The sequence below is a fragment of the Alosa alosa genome, chromosome 20 (assembly GCF_017589495.1).
Source record: "Alosa alosa isolate M-15738 ecotype Scorff River chromosome 20, AALO_Geno_1.1, whole genome shotgun sequence".
NCBI lineage: Eukaryota > Metazoa > Chordata > Actinopteri > Clupeiformes > Clupeidae > Alosa > Alosa alosa.
In genome coordinates, this window is record NC_063208.1 from 22,744,678 (window position 1) to 22,764,255 (window position 19,578).

The 19,578-nt window shown below is 44.6% G+C and overlaps 1 protein-coding gene across 1 annotated transcript in view; it reads left to right on the top strand.

The window, feature by feature from the left end:
- csmd3b (CUB and Sushi multiple domains 3b) overlaps positions 1-19,578 on the top strand; it is a 388,634-nt gene that overhangs the window by 351,222 nt on the left and 17,834 nt on the right. The window contains 7 exon segments of the mRNA XM_048229290.1: positions 1-71; positions 1,933-2,109; positions 5,452-5,631; positions 5,775-5,784; positions 8,114-8,128; positions 8,479-8,627; positions 11,479-11,652. The exon segment at positions 1-71 is cut by the window's left edge and continues 112 nt beyond it. Coding sequence (XP_048085247.1) covers positions 1-71; positions 1,933-2,109; positions 5,452-5,631; positions 5,775-5,784; positions 8,114-8,128; positions 8,479-8,627; positions 11,479-11,652 — 776 coding nt within the window.

Consider the following 19,578-nt stretch of genomic DNA (forward strand, 5'->3'; position numbering starts at 1 on the left):
GCTGCACGGCTCCACTGAGAGAACTTGCTTCGCCAACGGCACCTGGTCCGGCTCGCAGCCCTACTGCAGACGTAAGGCCCTCACACACACACACACACACACACACACAACACACACACACAACACGCATAACACGCACACACCAACACACACAGATCGCACATAGGCACATACACACTTCTATTTTTATAATTACACACACGGTGGCAATCATGCCAACACTCCAACTGACATATTTGTGCTGTTTCTGCTTCACACGTCTAATACTTGAGCCCACACACACTCTCTAATACATGCATGCACATTTTACACTCTTAGCTTCACACACACACAATCCACAACACACACACAAACACACACACACACACACACAGTCCCTCAAAATAGACTACTATAAATTAAGCCAGTGTGCAGCGTGGCCATGGATTGCACGGTTGTTGCACACGTTTGAATCAGATTCTCCAGCAGGTGACTGGGCCATCAGCTCGTGGCATCGGCCCCCTCAGCTCTCTCTAACCCCCCCACCCTTCCTGTTTGACTGTTCCACCCTCACCAACACCCCCCCCCCACCCCTTCCTGTTTGACTGTTCCACCCCCCCCACCACCACCCCCCCCCCCCACCCTTCCTGTTTGACTGTTCCACCCTCACCAACACCACCCCCACCCTTGCTCAGGGAATTCGCCCGCCGTCCTCCTCACGTTCCCCAGGAAGGGGAATAGCTAGGGGGCCCAGGAAGGGGAATAGCTAGGGGGCGCGAGTGCAATAAGGCAGAAATGAAAACAGGGGGTCCGCGCCAATAGCCCACGCGTAGGAAAGGAGAGATGGAGGGAGAGGAGGAGAGAGAGAGAGAGTGATTAAGGGGTGAGGGAGAAACAGAGAGTGAGTGAAAGAAAGAGAAACATGGCTTGTTTGCTGAAAGAGTGAGCGTGTGCAGTGCCATGTTCTCCCTGCCTAGGACCTGACTAATAGTGTTTCTCACCCTCCATCCCAACACATGCTCACACACACACACACACACACACTCACACACACACCAATACCCCCACACCCCCCTAGTGATCGGCTGCGGCCCCGTTGCTGACTCCTCTCAGTGAGCCACAAATTGGCATCCGGGAGGCAGGGACATGGTGTAACTACGCTGGAGGATGATGTTTGCTGCCCAAATTCCCCCGTCACCCACTTCATCCCTCTCCCTCGATCTCTGTCCCTGTCTCTAACTCTCTCTCTCTCTCTCTCTCTCTCTCTCTCTCTCTCTCTCTCTCTCTCTCTCTGTCCCTCTCTCTTTTGCTCTCATTCTTTCTTTCTTTCGTTCATTCTTTCTCCGAAACAGTGTAGGGCGACACAATGGTGTGGGTGTCAGCTGGGAGCCTCCCGGGGGCCCGTCATACTAACGGGCCTCTATGGTCCATCCACAAACCAGAGTGGACGTCCAAATGGCTCTGTGTTCCCTGAGAGAGAGAGAGAGAGAGAGAGAGAAAGAGAGAGAGAGCCTCGCGTCCCCAGTCCACTCCACAGATAGATTGTTAACTCCCTGCTGTCCTTGAGGCAGACATGATGCATCACAGGGATGCAGTCTTTTGTTTTCTTTGTCCAGAGTTTGTTTTCGTTTTTCGATACTTTCTTAACAACCTTTCTCAGTGCTACACAAACCAAGCCTCCATGACACACAAAAGGCATACTCTTTTCCCCAACTATCTTCACAGCAGAAAGGGTTGACCGATACATACTGACTTTTATCCAAATGAAATGGACTTGCAATGGCAGACACGGTGACGTTACCATTGATTTGCCACACCCGTTTGGTTGCCACCGAGTTGGTGGCATACCACACAGTAACAGGTTTATCTTTGACGAGTCGTCCTTAGTCGTCCTTACTGTTCTAATCCATTCTTTATCTTCTTCCTCTCCTCCTCTTCCTCCGACCTACGCAGCGGTGCAGTGTGGGAACCCGGGGACGCCCAGCAACGGGCGGGTGTTCCGGCTGGACGGCACCACCTTCTCCCACTCGGTCATCTACTCCTGCATGGAGGGCTACCTGCTGTCAGGCTCCACCACCCGAGAGTGCCTGGCCAATGGCTCCTGGTCGGGCAGTGCCCCCAACTGCACCAGTAAGTACCCCACACCACACACCCCACAACCAGACACCTATACTTTCTAAAAAGTCCTACTGGCCTACTGGTTAGTGCTTCAGACTTGGAACCCCGACCAGTAGGAATGGCTGAAGTGCCCTTAAACAAGGCACCTAACCCCTCACTGCTCCCCGAGCGCGTGCTTCACCTCACTCTGTGTTCACTGTGTGCTGAGTGTTTTTCACTAATTCACGGATTGGGATAAATACAGAGACCAAATTTCCCTCACGGGATCAAAAGAGTATATACTGTATACTTATACTTACTTTCTAAATGTCACTTTGTTGGTTTTATCCCAACTAACACTGCACATTGACATATTTCAAGTTTTGTTTTTGACCTTTATGCTGTTGTGCTTTGCCCTGTTTTTGTACCTCATCTAATTGTCCTTGTTTTGCTGGGTTAGGGTCGGGGGAGTTTGCAAGAATCTGTGATTTCTGTTTATCATGCCGTGTATTATGCCCTTGTTTTGCTTTTGTTTACAAATTAATTTGATTTTGCATGACAAAAAAGGGTCTTTGTTCTGCATACAAACGATGTTCACCACTTAGATTTAATACAAAACAGTCTGTAGTAATCTTTTAACGAGACAAAAACCGAACCAAAAAAACACTTGAGGGGTTTCTGTGATGTTTTGCAACGTGACTGATTCATGAAGTTCTTCCCCACTTTCATTTTTGTGACAATGCGAGGCTGTGATAACTAGATAATGAAAAAGGCGAAAAGAAGTCAAATGAGTGAAGCCGTGGGCTCCGCAGGGCTCCATTTCACCTTATGAAATTTAAACACTCACCTCATCAAGGGCCCTTTGAGTTGCTCTCTGAGCTCCTTTGAACACACAGGTGGAAGTGTCTGTGTGCGTATGTGTGTGTGTGTGTGTGTGAATCAGAATGGATCTCCACACCGAGTCTGCCTCAGGAGAAGTTTGTCGGTGACCTCAGCTTTCCCCTTAACACACACAGACACAGACACACACACACACACACACACACACACACACACACATGCCTCAGCTCACCACCAAACCCTCCACTCGAGTCCGATAAGCGCAATCGATGTGACCACTCGTCCCTGCAACTGCCTGGAGATTACCCCTGTCCTCCCGGACCCTCAATTGTCTTAAAGATCTGCGATTTCTTTTGTAGATCAGGGGAGTCAGTTTTATTTAAATCCAACCAAAGGCAATCAAGACTCTTGCTGCCACTGTTAAGACACACATTCATGATCACGTGGGTGACCCTCTCTAGTTTAAGGAATCAATTGCCTTGTGTGGGCATTTTCTCCCACTTTACGGTTGAACTTGAAGACTCCATTTTGTTGGTATGGCTCTCTTCCTCAGACACGGTGAAAATTGTATTTTATTGTTAGCCACAAACTCCTCAAGAGCGTAGGCCTGGACATGTCCTTTGGTCAAACGTCTCAGTACACTGACCTCACCTGGTCACTGGACCACTTCTTCCCCTATCCACCTGTGATGGATAAAACAAGAGAGACTCACACATACTACTTAGGGTGTTTGGGTGTAGGGGCTAACGGTGGGTGCGAAGATAGTCACTGAGGCCGATGCAAGTCTCGAAAGTATCGGGGCAGTCGGGGGCAGGGGACGGAAGGGCACGCTAGAGAGTGCATTGACGGTGTGCTCTTTCTTGGCTCTCCTTTGCTCTTCTGCCGATTCTGTCCGGGCCAGTTCATAGGCTCCTGCTCCAGTCTGAAGTGGGGATCGCCACAGTGGACGGTCCCAAGCAACGGCCTCCCAGATGTCAGGAGTCATCCCCACATTTTAGTGGGAAATGAACTTTAGCCCTCCCTGGAGCCATTTCTCATCAAGTAGTTCTCCATAGAGGAAGTGTTCAATAGTCACTGGACTACTGATAACATGAAATCAAATACTGTAGCATGCTTGTTATTTGACTGGAACCTGTGAATCAGACCTTTTTTACACAAAACCTCTAGCTGGTTGTGGTAGTCGGTAGCGTTCCCAAACCACGGTTTTGATTCAGAGACATTGCATCTTGTTACATTACATGAAGCTTACATCATTTCACAGCGCGCCAAATTAGTTGTGTACTTATTCAACTTTCCCTGAGGTCCTCCTGTGTAGGTCAGCATGACTCATGTAGAGAGGATGAGAAGAACACTCGTGTGTGTGTGTGTGTGTGTGTGTGTGTGTCTGTCACACTTTGCTCTCCCAAGAATCTCTTCAGCCGCTGCCCTCTGGGCAGTGTCACGATAAGTGACAGGTCAGATACACACACACAGACACACACACACACACACACACACACACGTTTGGAGTCGAATTTAGCTTTGTGTCAAGCTAACCCTTTCTCAAGCAGATGTATTCTCTGAATCCATCATTTTCTCAAGCCATTCTAACCCTGCAAGTGTTTTTAGCCATTGAGAATAATATATTTGTTGCGCATAAATTGATCGGGAACATAAATTGGCTCTGGAGGGTGTAAGCTTTGTTGCCGTAGGCGTGCTTGAGGCTGGGGTGCGGGGCAATTGTTCCTGGCGATGCATAAAGAGAGGGTGAAAAAATCTTGTTTCTCACACTTTTCATCAAGAATTCCAACAGGACTCTCCCCTCCACCCCACCCCACCCGTACCCACTGCCTTATTAATCCATGGAATAGAATGGTAATTGTGAAAGATCTGCCGATTGATTATTGAGGCAAACCCTCAGGGACGCCTGTGAGGAAAGAGCTTTTTGCCATTGATTTTTTTTCCCCCAACACTACACACACACACACACACACACACACACGCACACGCACACACGTAATGGCAAGATCTATCATTTTGAATAAAAGAGTCAACGGCCCCAAAGATATCTTTGTTCCCGCATAAACGGCTTGTTTAAAGTGATTTGTGAATCTGGCTTTGGTGCGGCTCTCCTGCTGCAGCCTGCTCGCCATCTTATGTAGGGCCACAGAGGGGCCCCTAAATCACTACTGAATATCATACTGCACTTGGGCGCAGTGAACACACACACACCGGGAAAAACAATTGTTTGGGCTGAGGGAAATTGCAACTTCTCTGCACTACTGTACACATACACACACACACACACACACACTACACACACACTGTACACATACACACACACATACACACACACACACACAGCCTCCAAAAATGCATATTGTATTTGTCTCTCCCTCAAGAAAAGTTAGGCATGCCATCCGTTCTTGCCAGGGAGACCAAAAATCGGAATAAAATGAAGTGCCACTCTATTCAGTTGTGCATTGTTTCTCTCTCTCTCTCTCTCTCTCTCTCTCTCTCTCTCTCTCTCTCTCTCTCTCTCTCTCTCTGTGCCAGTGATCCACTGTGGTGACCCGGGCGTGCCCGCCAACAGTGCCCGGCACGGCGAGGACTTCACCATCGGGCAGAACGTCAGCTTTGTGTGCCAGCTGGGCTACGTGATGGAGCCCGAGGGTTCTCCCGTCCGCACCTGCACGGGCAACGGCACCTGGAGTGGAGTCATGCCTGCCTGCCGAGGTAATGCAGGGGCCAGATGTGTGTGTGTGTGTGCGCGCGTGTGTGTGTGTGTTAGTTAGTGGGAGGGTGAGGGTGCTATTTTTTATTTGTATCCTTCGTGTTTGTATATGTATTCGCACAATATGCGTTTCTCTTTGTTTCAGTGATTCAGTGCCTGTGTGTGTGTGTTGTGTGTGTGTGTGTGTGTGTGTGTGTGTGTGTTTATTACTGTGTCTGTTGTGAGGCTCTCTGGCCCACCGCTGCGCATCCTCCACTGGTGATGTCCGTCTGCTTGCTGTTGCCCGGAGCAACAGCAGCAGCACAGATGTGGAGGCTGAGAGAAGTCTTCCTGTTGTCTTCTGTTTTTTAAACAGCAGACTTGGCTGTGGAGAAAGACCACATTCATTATACACTCTCCACTCAAATCCTACTTAGTTTGCCTAAAAACACAGCCAGTTATGTTACACAATTACATTCTCCTCACACTGACTTTTTTCTGCCAAACACACAAAGAATATACACAATTTCTAAAATCTTAGTGTTATTTTATGTTGTTTTATGTTATGTTATGTTATGTTTTATGTTATGTCATGTTATGTTATGTTATGTTTTATGTTATGTTATGTTATGTTATGTTATGTTATGTTATGTTATGTTTTATGTTATGTCATGTTATGTTAAGACACATATATTGTGTCTATCAGCAGTATTCCATCAATTGTAATTGATTAAGAATGATTAAATAGAGGCGTGCTATACTTGTCCCTGTCCTGGTAGCCACTAGCCCAGTCCCTAAGGCTCATAGATGAAGGCTTCAGTGTCATACATCCAAGCATCAAAGAGACCCAGATGTTTCATGTATTCTTAACTGGAGTCGCCTACTCTGGCAGCACAGGTTGTGTCCATGTATGGAGGCGCTCCTGTATGAAATCCTAATGCAATGCTTTGGAACTCAAGCTTGACCCATAAATATGTATGCTAATTTGACAGAGTGAGCCAGTGAGCCAGCCTGAAATATAACAAGGAAAGACATGTTCACTAGGCGACTCTACACAAGTCCTAGTGAACCCCTCCTTTGTAGTGTGTGTGTGTGTGTGTGTTATTAAATGTATCAGGAACATGGAGTTGTCACTACAGTGGCAGCACTCTTGAAAGTTACTCCCTCTCTCAGAGATGGAATGAGAGCCCCGAGACACAAAAGAGAGAGATGGAGAGAGAGAAAGAGAGAGATGGAGAGAGAGAAAGAGAAAGAACGAGTCTCTGAGGTTCGTTAGTTCTGCTTCACACATTCATCAGCTTAGCAGAGAGCCAGCCTGTCCAGTCTGCATGGATGCCCGTCTGAGCCGACCCGACGCTAATTCCAGATATTAAAACCGTGTTTGGGGCTTTAGTCCGCTCTCTCTGCCTTTATTAGTGCCACGGATGACAAGCCTGTCTCCTGCCTCCACTGCGGAGGATGGGGGGGGCATGTTTGTGTAGCGGTGTGTGAGTTTTGTGTTTGTGTTTGTTTCCTAACGAACAGGTAATGGGGGAGTGTGTGTACCTCAGCGGCGTCTCTATCCAATTTAGCCATGCTAATGCTAATCAGGTGGCAATTTGTCGAGATGTCCGCACCTCCCAGGGCTGATCCGGGCCCTGACACACACACACACACACACATATATATATATATATATATATATACACACACACACATACACATACACACAGAGCTTTCTCATTCATACATACATAAACAGAGAGAGAAAGATAGAGCACTCTCACACACACACTCACACACACACATACAGTATACACACAAATGCAGACCAACAAACACAAGCACGCAGAAGCAGACACACACACACACACACACACATAGACGCACTGTTTGGCTGTTGGTGGCATCATCATTATTGGTGGTGTGACATCCTGGCCCAGCGGGTCCCCATCCAGCACAGCAGGTTTTAGTGTGACATGAGGGCCAAAACAAACCTCAAAGCAGCCTAGCAAATCAGCTGCACCAAGTCATTTCCCACTCACTGCATCCTCCCTCTGCCTAGACTGTGTGTGTGTGTGTGTGGGGGAGAAAAAGTAACGGTGCATATCTTGATATTTGGGTCTGCATGCAATTTTGTGTGAGTTCGGTTGTGTGTTTGTGTATGGAGAAATATAGTGTGTGCGCACACAAAGAGGGGTGTTTGAGTTTATGTCTGTCAATAAACATGTACACTGTACTGTATGTGTGTGTGTGTGTGTGTGTGTGTGTGTGTATGTGTGTGTGTGTGTGCATGTGTTTGTGTGGCTTGTGTGCGTGCGTGCTCAAATCATGAAGCTGGAGAAGACTGGCATTCAAAGGCGGCATGAGTCATCCTGGCTCACCCACTCAAGCGAGTCGAAGGCACACACACACACACACACACACACACACACACACACACACACCTCAGCATCAGCTGCACTCAGGGAGCCTCACACATGAAAACGCTCCCTTTGACTTTGCCTTCCCTCTTCCTCCTCCTCTTCCTCCTCCTCCTCACGTTCCTACACAGAGCCTAGCTCTCTGCTCCGCTCGGCTCGCGCTCCCTGGCTGTTTGCTCAGTCAGGCTCCAGGGGAATCTACTGTCTTAAAGACCCCCAAGAATCAACACACACACACACACACACATCCACACTCAAAGTACTGTTTGGTTAGAAAAGCTCTGGCATAGTCGAAAGGGAAGATAAGTTTGGTGCCATGCTTTGGTTGAGGGTATTATGTTCTTCTTCTTCTTTCATTCATTTCTTCACTTCACGAGAAAATTCTCTGTAGACTATCTCTCCATCCGCAAGGGAAGTCCATGCTTTGGTTGGAGGGTATTATGTTCTTCTTCTTCTTTTCATTCATGCCATCTCCAACGGCGTCCTGGAGGGGAACGACTTCGAGTGGGGCACCAGCGTGAGCTACAGCTGCTCAGCAGGCTACGAGCTCTCCTTCCCTGCCTACCTCACCTGCGTGGGCAACGGCACCTGGCGTGGCGAGGTCCCACAGTGCCTGCGTAAGTACCCAGAGTCTCTGAAACGCAAACGCAAAATTTAAATAGGAAAAAAAGTATGTACCTGAGGAATGACTTTCTAAATTTCTTTCCATTTTAGTTAATAGCAGGCTAGTAGGAACGCAGCATGATGACTGACATTCCGTTCACACTTTCTAAGCCTTGTTGCCTGGCAACGTAGTAAATAGCTTTCAGTAGCCTTCTACATGATTATGCTGAAACATGTTAAAGCAACACCAAAGAGTTTTTTGTACCTTAAAATAATGTTTCCAAAATTGTTTCCGTGGTTCATCAACTCGTAACAGGGTGAACGGCACTTCTGCATTAAACCCATGACCCTCTATCGGGCTGTAACCGCACTATGTAAGTTTGCCAGATCGGGTAGCGGGTTTGTAGTTCAATGGAATGAGACATAAGAAACTACAAATTTGACTTGCATGATGTCGCAATACATCGTACTTTCATAAAATCATGCAACATATTCTACCTTGTCTGTGGACATCGTTATTTGCAAAGCCATTGCTGGATAAACAAATAGCGTGCATGCGACAGAGGAAAAGTTCTTTGGTGTTGCTTTAAACACACACACAAATATTGGTCGTAGTTTACGGCGTTAAAAAGAAAACCGACTCTCTGTCCTGTCAAACCTGGCTCAAATCTCCAAACTTGTTGAGAAAATGTTTCAAGAGTTAATGTAATAACATGCTTTTTGGATGTTATTTAGGGATTTTTGTTTTGTGTTGGTTTGTGTGAGACAAGGGTTAAATGAAATCTGCTTTCATGCCATCAGTCAGCCCCCGATGTTCCACTGGTGCTAAAGTATGACATGGAGTCTGCACAGTAAGCACAGCAAGTGGGAAGTGTTTTTTTTTTTTGGGTGGGGTGGGTTACCCATCCATTACTTTCAAGAACACCTCTCCCTCCCTCTCCGCTTAACTTTTTTTGGCACAGACAGGTAAAGCGCCTTACCTGACCGTTGTTTCGTCCACGCGCCTGGTCTGCCTGCGCCTCTGGCCAAAGACTTTCACCGGGCTGATTCATCAGAATATTTAGAAAGACGAAGGCGAGCGGTCAGCACTCGTTACCCCCACCGCAGGTCTGCTTAAGGAAGCAGCACTTTAGCCAAGGCCTGTCAAGACAAGAGAATCACCGTGTCTCAGAATTGCGTGCTCTTTAATACTGTATAAATAATTCAGAGCTGTTGCTCTGTCCATTGCATTTGATCATTAATTATGAGGCCAGTGTAGGGTTAAGGAAGTGTCTGAACATTGAGAGGATCTGTCAGTGTATCTGTTGGGACATCCATCAGGCCTTTTCCAACTCGCTATCTGCATAATTGATGGCGTGTATTTATGTAATTGTTAAGCATCCCATGTTGTCCCTTCATGTCAGTCAGCATTGGGCCAAGTCATGAGCGAAGAGCTGAAGACATAACTACAGTCAGTAATTAATAGTGTCTTATCTTTTACTCCCCATGACATATAGTTCCAGTCTTCACACGGAAGATGACAGGGGACATGAAAAGGCGCGTTAATCAGTGAGGTGCTCCGGCACAAAACTTTAAAGGAAAGACGGGGCCGGGAAAGAAGAAAGAGTAAAATACTAGGCAACAGCAAGGGGCCACAACATAACTCTGCTGCAGAGGAGCAACGACGTAAAAGTGTGCCTTCGACTTTGTAGTTTGCACCCAGATTTCTCTCTCTCTCTCTCTCTCTCTCTCTCTCTCTCTCTCTCTCTCTCTCTCTCTCTGCCCTTCTCTCTCTCTCTCTCTGTCTCTGTCTATCTCTCTCTCGCTCCTTCTTGCTCTCTGTTGCTCTCTCTCTCCCTTTTTTATATATATATCTTGACAGTCTATCTATTATTCATCAAGAAGGTCAAGTGTGTAGTTCTAGTTCCCAAGCGCAGGAGGCAGCGCAGCTCCATTCATTATGCATCACCTGGGAGTGACGTCAGACCCCTCCCCAGCCCTATTGATTTGCCCCTGGGGAGGCAGAATCTTTTTTATTAGGAGGGGTTGTTACCACAGTGGCCTCGTCATCCACTCTGCTTCACACCAGCCAGTTCTGCGGAATTTTCCTTCAACCCCACTTTCAAAAAAAGAAAAAACACACATACACACACACACACACACACACACACAGAGCCAACTCTGATACGAAGAGTTTGTTGTTTGTGTGTGAATAGAAAATGAGTGGAGAGGGGTTAAGCCTCCTGCTATGATGGCACACTGATGTGAGGAGAACAGCAACTTTACTGAAACTGCATGTGGGCAAAATCAATAGAAGGTCCAGACTTCAGTTTTCACGTTTTCTTTTTTTCCTTCTGTGTGGGGAAAGGCTTTTCTATGACTGAGTGTCTTTTGTTTGTTTTTTACTGTACAATATCCCTGAACAAGACCTGGGCTCATTGTATTTGTTTTCTTTCAAAGACTTTGATTGAGCTTTTGATTGAACCTGACTGAAGTGCAGAGATGGGTGTCCAAACACTCACTTCCCCACCACACACACACACACACATACACACTGTTTGACAATTCTGACGAGTTTTTGTTGTATCAGCTAACTCTAAACTCACTGAAGTGTTTGAAAGAAAACAAATACAATTTGTCTGTCTGCTTTGCTGCGTAGTCATCAGGTCTGGAAAGAGCAAATTGAGCCAACCTGTGCAAATTCAGCCAAACTGAGCCAACCTGTACTGCACACACAATCAGATGTGACTTCCTCCTGAGATCATCTGAGACGTCGTACTAGTCGCTTGGAAGTTTGCTTCATTTCGTTGATTCATGTCCCTACTTAAAAAGCACTTTTTGTGTCTGGTCTTTTTATGTTTTGTTTTGGTTTGTTTTGTTTGACAGCCAAGTTCTGCGGTGATCCAGGCGTCCCTGCCCATGGCTCACGGGAGGGACGGAGTTTCATCTACCAATCAGAAGTGTCGTTTAGCTGTAGCCCGCCCTACATCCCTGTGGGCAGCACCACGCGCTTCTGCCAGGCTGATGGCACCTGGAGTGGACTACAGCCTCGCTGCATAGGTACAGTACAGCCACTTACTGTACCACTGGGTTTCATGGTGGACTCATGCTGTTGTGCCAAAGTTATGGTACATCCTTAAAAGATCTTATTAGCATTATATAACTGATACATTGGGACATTAAAAGATGTCAGTTGTATTATAGTTGATAGGTTTTTTGTCCAGGCCCCGGAGTCAATCAATCACAAATTTCCAGTTTGAATAATAATGTAATTGACCATGGTTTGTTACTACTGTATGTTTAATGTTTAATTTAACAAAGGATAGCCAAGAAAGGATGCTGCTAAAAGAGATGGCACACCTTCTTCTTAGGACGCATTTGTGTGGTGATTGATGCCCCTTACACCTGTACACACTGCCTCTTAAAGGACCCCCAAAGCTCTAGTACCAATGTCATTTAAACTGAAATGTGCCCAAAGCACTGTGTCCTGGTCAGAGAATCCCTCTCTGTGTGTCAGTCCTGTCTGACAAGATGTAAACAGATAAGGCTGGTGAGGTTTTTGTTATAAGTAATTTAGGACTGAGTACTGTTCAACACACACACACTGTTTGTCATCAAGACAAAATCTTGGCTCTGTGTGCATGGTCTTGTTTGACCTGCTGAGTGAATAGGCTGCATGCATGAATAATGTTCTTGTAGGACAGAGTTCAGGTAAGTGCAAGTCCCTTGATTTGATGGGATTTTCCAGTAAATACAAAGGTTTTGCTTTGTAAGTGAAAAAAAGGGTATTCACATTATTGATTATCTCAGATACATTGGTGAAAGGGCTTCAAACAATGAAATAGAAAATATGAATATGTCAGCCGGGTACTGTATACACAGGCATTTAGCTACACATTAGCTTTTTATTTCATTTCAATAGTATGTAATGAGATTCACTGTTGCTTACAAGCATGACATGCCTATGTTATCATATTATGGAGTTCATGTAGTTCATGTGGTTGCCTGCTTTAAAAAACAAGAAATAGGGTCATTAACCATGCCGACCAGTCAGGCCAGCGGCATGATATTTCACACCCTTGCCCCCTAGTCTCCCCTCATCCTCTGACCCTACGGAGGAAGAGTAGCTAGCAGCAGTGTGCACATTCCCCAGATGGGGCTCAGTTTACCACTGAGAGGCAGGTGGAGTTCCTCTCCCACTGAACAACCGTACACACACACACACAGAGACATGCACAGCCACACACACACACACACACACACACACACACACACACACACACACACACACATGCACATGTAGAGTATCATCACTTTTATGACATATCACCTCTCTCTTTTTCTCTCTATCTCTCTCTCTCTCTCTCTCACTTCATGAATGAATCAATGAAGTCATTGTTGCCAAAGATACAAATCTGAAACTATGTACAGTATGTACAATTTCGTAAGATGAAGGAGCAATGAAAAAGAAAACAGAAAATAAAATAACAATGACAAATTCAGCAATATAACAAACTATAAATAATTTAAAATCATATATCTTGTGAGTTATGTGAGGTACACAAAAAAGTTTGGACGGTCTAAAATATAAATAACAGCAGAATGCCAGGATGTCCAAATTATGTAAACCCTATATTTTATCTAGAATGGTGCAAACACAACATATCAGTTGTTGAAACAGAGATAATGTATTGTTTTTTGGAAAATATATATTCGATTTGAATTTGATACACATCTCAAAAAAAGTTGTGATAAAAGTTGCCATATTTTTCATTCCATGATGCACCCAGTGTGACAGCTCTGGACTGCAGACAAGCCATTTTAGCACCTAGAAGTTATCTGGGTGACCACATATGTTGCACAAAACCTGTATGTATCATTCTGCATTAATTGTGCCTTTCAAGATGTGTAAGCTGCCCATGACACATGCATTTATGCACCCCTATACCATCATCATAGATGCTAGCTTTTGAACTGTGTACTGCAGTAATAACAAGTTAGACCCTCTCCTCTTTAGCCCAGAGGATGTAGAGTCCGTGATTTCCAAAAAGAATTACAAATTTTGTTTGTGCTAACCACTGCCTCAGTCCATTTTAAATGAGTTCAGGTAGTCTAGTCGTGATTTCATGAACCCAGAAATGTTGAGTACCCTAAAGTTTTATTGTAGAAATTTCATCTATAGGCCTAGTGGGTGGAATTCAACTTGGTTGCCTAAAGTTGCACTTTGGGCAGTTTGCATAATTAACATAAATAGGCAATTAAGGCGAGGCAGTACAGGTGAATAGGGTAAACAAATTTAAATAATAGATATCACCATGAAACTTTCTGAGTTGATTACTTATGTTAAGATGACAAAAAAAAACCTTACCCAACCTTACTATTGGGCCTATGGGGATCACGTCTAGACTAAGGCACAGATAAGACAAAGGCATTTCTGTATCATGTCTAAATATGGTTTCCTCTTTGCATGATAAGAGTTTAAACCAGTATTTGTGGCCCTATCTCATTAAAAATGCTCTAATTTGCATACACACAAAAGCAGATAGTGTGATAAAGCCAGGCTCAAAATTGTTTTTCCAAGGTAAACACGTGTACTTGGTTGGGTGAGTTGGTGAAAACATTTAAGAAACTTGGTAAGGAGGCAGTGTTGACCTATGGACAGACAGATTAAGAAATTAAGTGTGCCATGCAAAACTAGAAAAGCACTCCGAGAGTGCAGACCTCCTCCAAGGGAAAACATAACCGCCTCCTGGATCCAGACGGTGATCCGGATCACTCCCAAACTTTTTGAGTTATCTTGCTAACAAACAGATGAACAGACACACAGACAAACAAACCCCGATGAAAACATAACCTCTTAGCGGAGGTAATAACTATATAACAGCATGCACACACTGCACACACGCAAACCCACAAGAACTATACAATATGCAAAATAACTATATCCAGCATGCACACGTACACAAATGCACAAGAACTATATACAACATGCAACGCGCGCGTCACAGCAAAAAGCCTCCTAAGCTTAAAAAGCTTCCTCCAACAGATGCCAACCTGATGATGCACATACTGCGTGCTCATCTTCAGGTCATGTTGTGGAAGGCTGCAGGTCAGAGAGAGCCTCAGTTGCAGTCAGTCAGTTATACTGACTATTGCAAATGTGAAGAAGGGGAGGTCCGATGCTGCAACCCATTCACAATACGATAATAAAGATCAAGAAGATGATGAGACTGAAGGGAATGAGGAAAGAAATGATGAAGATGGTGAAGGCTATTGAGTGGGATTGTGTGGTTGTTGTTAAATGTGTGTTTGTGTGTGTTTGTGTGTGTGTGTGTGTGTGTGTGTGTGTGTGTGTGTGTGTGTGTGTGTGTGTGTGTGTGTGTGTGTGTGTGTGTGTGTGTGTGTGTGTGTGTCGCGTGTGTACATACTGTATATAGTTATATAGTTTACAGTGTGTGTGTGTGAGTGCGCGCGTTGCATGTTCTATATAGTTCTTGTATATAGTTATTGTGCATTTGTGTACGTGTGCATTCTGGATATAGTTATTTTGCATATTGTATATAGTTCTTGTGGGTTTGAGTGTATGTGCATGCCGTATATAGTTATTTTGCATGTTGTATATAGTTCTTGTATATAGTTATTGTGCATTTGTGTACGTGTGCATGCTGGATATGGTTATTTTGCATATTGTATATAGTTCTTGTGGGTCTGTGTGTGCATGCTGTTATATAGTTATTACCTCTGCCAAGGAGGTTATGTTTTCATCAGGGTTTGTTTGTCTGTTTGTTTGTTTGTCTGTTCATCTGTTTGTTCACAAGATAACTCAAAAAGTTTGGGAGTGATCCGATCACCGTCTGATCCAGGAGGCGGTTATGTTTTCGCTTGGCGGAGGTCTGCACTCTCGGAGTGCTTTGAGATAATGAGAGAGGGCCTCATTTGCATATGTAAACATTAAATTATAAAAAACATGCAATAAATTTTTTCTCATCTTAACATAAGTAATCAACTCAGAAAGTTTCATGGTGATATCTATTATTTCAATTTTTTACCCTATTCACCTGTACTGCCTCGCCTTAATTGCCTATTTATACTAATTATGCAACTTTATAAGTGCAACTTTAGGCAACCAAGTTGAATTCCACCCACTAGGCCTATAGACGACATTTCTGCAATAAAACTTTAGGGTACTCAACATTTCTGGGTTTACTATTGGGCCTATGGGGATCACGACTAGACTAAGGCACAGATAAGACAAAAGCATTTCTGTATCATGTCTAAATATGGTTTCCTCTTTGCATGATAAGAGTTTAAACCAGTATTTGTGGATAGTGTTCATAGTCAATGGTTATCATAAGTTAAGATGCAGTACCATCCGAGGCCCCAAAGATCACATAATATTGTTATTAGCCATTTCCTTTGTTTACAAAAAATTCTCTGGATTCTTTGAATAGTTTAATGACATTGTGCACTACAGATGATGAAATACCCAAATTATTCACAATTTCACGTTGAGGAGCATTATTCTTAGTTGCATCATTTGCCCACTTGGGTTTGCACAGAGTAATGAATACCTCCTTTACTTCTGAGAGACAAAAGAAATCAAAAAGAGCATCTCTCTCTTTTTAGACCAAAGCATGGCGCAAGTTAAGCTAATCAGATGTGAAATGTTCATCCTTGTGTTTTTTAGCATTACAAAACTTTTACAGCCATTTATTGCCCCATTCCAGTGCTTTTGAGACATGTTGCTGGCATCAAATTCAAAATGGGTCATACTAGTTGAAAATATAGTTCCAACTATAGTCAAAATAGTCATACTTGTTGATTTCAACATTTGATATATTGTCTATGTCCTTTTTCCATCTAGATTTGGGTTCACAAGATATGCAGATGATCACCTTCTGTTTTTATTTACATTGTCCCAGCGCTGCATTCCAACCATTTTTGATAACAGGGTTGTAATGTTAATGTAACAGAGTAGAGAGAATACAGAGCATTATAATCTTACGATCCATATCTGTATGAGCTATGTCAGTCTTCATCTATTATGAGTTAAATGTAGTTCATTTTGTTATGGCTGATTGCTCTCCCAATACTATGCATATTTAGAACTGGGGAGGTACATTTTCAAACTTATTGAAATGAGGGTTTTATTTTACAAAAAGGTTTCTCACAATAAGGCATGTCTCTTGCAGTTGAGAAGAAAATGTTCCTCACTTTCAATCTCTTATGCTCTGTATCCACTAGACAAGTTCACCTATTACCAGGCATTCATGTTTTTCTTTTATATCTGGTGACGGGGGCGCCGTAAGAGGGGAACGCTAAAATGATTTAGAAGGCCTTGCGCACCCCCCCAACCCTGGGCACATAATTGCCAAGATTATTATTATTGGGGTGTGGGCGGGATGGGTATTATATTCTTTCATAGGTCCCAAATTTCATGCAGCGACCCTGCCTGCCAACCTCTATTTTGTAGGTAATGATTACTGACTATTTTTTCAGTGTTCTTTTTTTCCTGTCTTAATGTTAATTAGATTTTTATGGCTTGAGATTTGCAATTTGCTGATTTCATGTCATCTTCTCAAAATTTCATAAAGGGCACCTGATTAGTGTTATCAATTCGCATTTGTACAGATTTTAGGAACATGACTAAATTGTTGACATTTTTCATTGTGATTTGATTTAATGGGCTGCTGTCTTTGATCTGGAACTCATTTGAAAGAATTGTAGTTAGGTATCATTATTACTTTTTGCAAGAGCTCTCTCTCTCTCACACACACACACATATACATTTTCCCTCTCTCTGCCTTTTATAACACGTAAATTCAAGTGTTTATTTGTAACAGTGTACAATTAGCAGTGAAATGTAAACCTGGTGGACTGTGACTATGCAAAATAGAAGAGATATCTCCCTCCCTCCCTATTCCACCTCTTTTTTCTGTCCTTTGTTGTACATGCTTTCTCCCTTCATCAACCTCTCTCTCTCTCTCTCTCTCTCTCCCTGTCTTCTCTCTTCCTCTTCTTAATGCCCTATCCCCATATCTCTCCACCATTCTCTCTTTCTCGCTCTCTCCCCTCTTCCTCCCTCTTCCTCTCTAATGGCCGCCACCTCTGCAGTGGCCTGCTAGTGAGAGGGCCAGGCCAGGCCCTCTGGTGGCGAGTGTCGGACACAGCATGGCACCGGGGCAGGGAGGGGAGAAAGAGAGGGGTGCACTTCTGAGTGCCCAGGTGCCAGACGCTCATTAGCAGCCATTACTTCTCCAACCCAGAGAGAGAGGGGATGGAGTGAGACATCACTCATGCACTCACGCTCACTGCACTGCTCAGAGACTGCACCGCGAGACATGACAGGGCACTGGCAGATGTCCTCCGCCCATGCGAGATACAGTATGTGAAGACAAACTGAGTCACGTACGGAGTCAGAGATAGAGAGACAGAGAGAAAGTGAGAGAGGGTGAGAAGGGCTGAGACTCGGAAATGGGATAGAAACACACCGTGTGATGTGGGCACATGCAGCGTGAGGCGTGCACTTTTGGTTAAAAAGTTGAGGTAGTAAAGTGGCAGGGAAGAGATCAAAACACGACGTTGACGTGTTAGTCAAGGACTCTTCGTCCAAGCAGTGACATTTTAAGTCATAAACTCACCTTCAACAACCCCCCACCCCCAAACACACACACACCACACACTCTTTTATCGATGGTGGTTTGTTCAGCAAACCAATTTCCCCTCGAGTGCCATCTCCATTCCGCCGTCCCTAGATCCCTGTGCAAATTCCAAGTGGTATCAGCTAAATGAAACGCTGCCGACGGAGACTTCCTCCAGCGAGCTCCCCTGATTGCTCTTTAATGTGCTCCAGCTCCAGCCTCCGACGTCAAGATGGAGGCCGTGATGTATTGGTTATGAGACTCCTTACCTTCCACCACTATTCCCCCATCCAGCCTTTATTAATCACATTAGGTCACGGATTGCCTGTTAAAACCGGTTCATTCTCTTTCTTGTATGTATACTTTCTTACTCTCATGAAGAGCCTGGGGGGAGTGAGAGTGTGCTTAATGAAGCATGGTTCGGAGCATAGGTGCAACTTGGGTGGAAGTTGGGAGAGCACAATGTGAGGCAGGTGTTACATTGTCTTTGCCATTGTGTTCCTTGCTGGCGCACACCCCTGTGCCAAAGCTAAGCGGAGTGCGCGGGTACCGTCCGTACACTAGGGATTGACCTTGTCGGCGAGTTGTTTGGGAGGCAACACATAAATAAAAAGAGACCACCTGGGATGGTCGCAGGCTTTTGTCCTCCCCCTGAAAGGAGCTCAACCTAGATCCTACTGCCCTCTTTGTCCACTGCTGATAGTCTTAACTACAGCTTGTGAGGCGTTTCACAAAGTACAATACACATACACACACACACAGACGCACTTAGAAAAAAAAAATCAATGCCCTCGTACCGATACTCACACCCGAGCCAACTTCGGGCTCAACAGCCACAAATGCCTTATTGATAAGATTATTCCAGGAGAGGTACACGAAACGGCCAGTCCCTCCAATGCCCTCTAAGGGAGTAGGCCGTTGGCAGGCAAGAATAATGGAGCATAGATATGAATTGTTTACCGATGGTTGCAGGAAACTAAATTGCATCAAAGGGTTTACTCGCCAAAAATAAATAAATAATGACCTACTGCTGAAACCTGCAGTGCAACTCATTGCACATACAGTATACTGCAATATTGAGGTCTAGTGGAACTTTTGTCAATTTCTTTATGACATTGAAAGCCTTGTGTCTTTGAAAGTCTAGAATGACACGACATTTGTTAACATAACAGTTTATTTGCATCATCTGTAAAAGTATCTTTGCTGCTAGGCAACATGGATTCCATGGACCCGATTTTCACCTAAACGAAGGAACCAATCACAGAACGGAGGGGGGACAGCAAGACAATGACGACACACCGAAGCGGTTATGAGCTACAGTACATACAGACGCATTTGATAGACA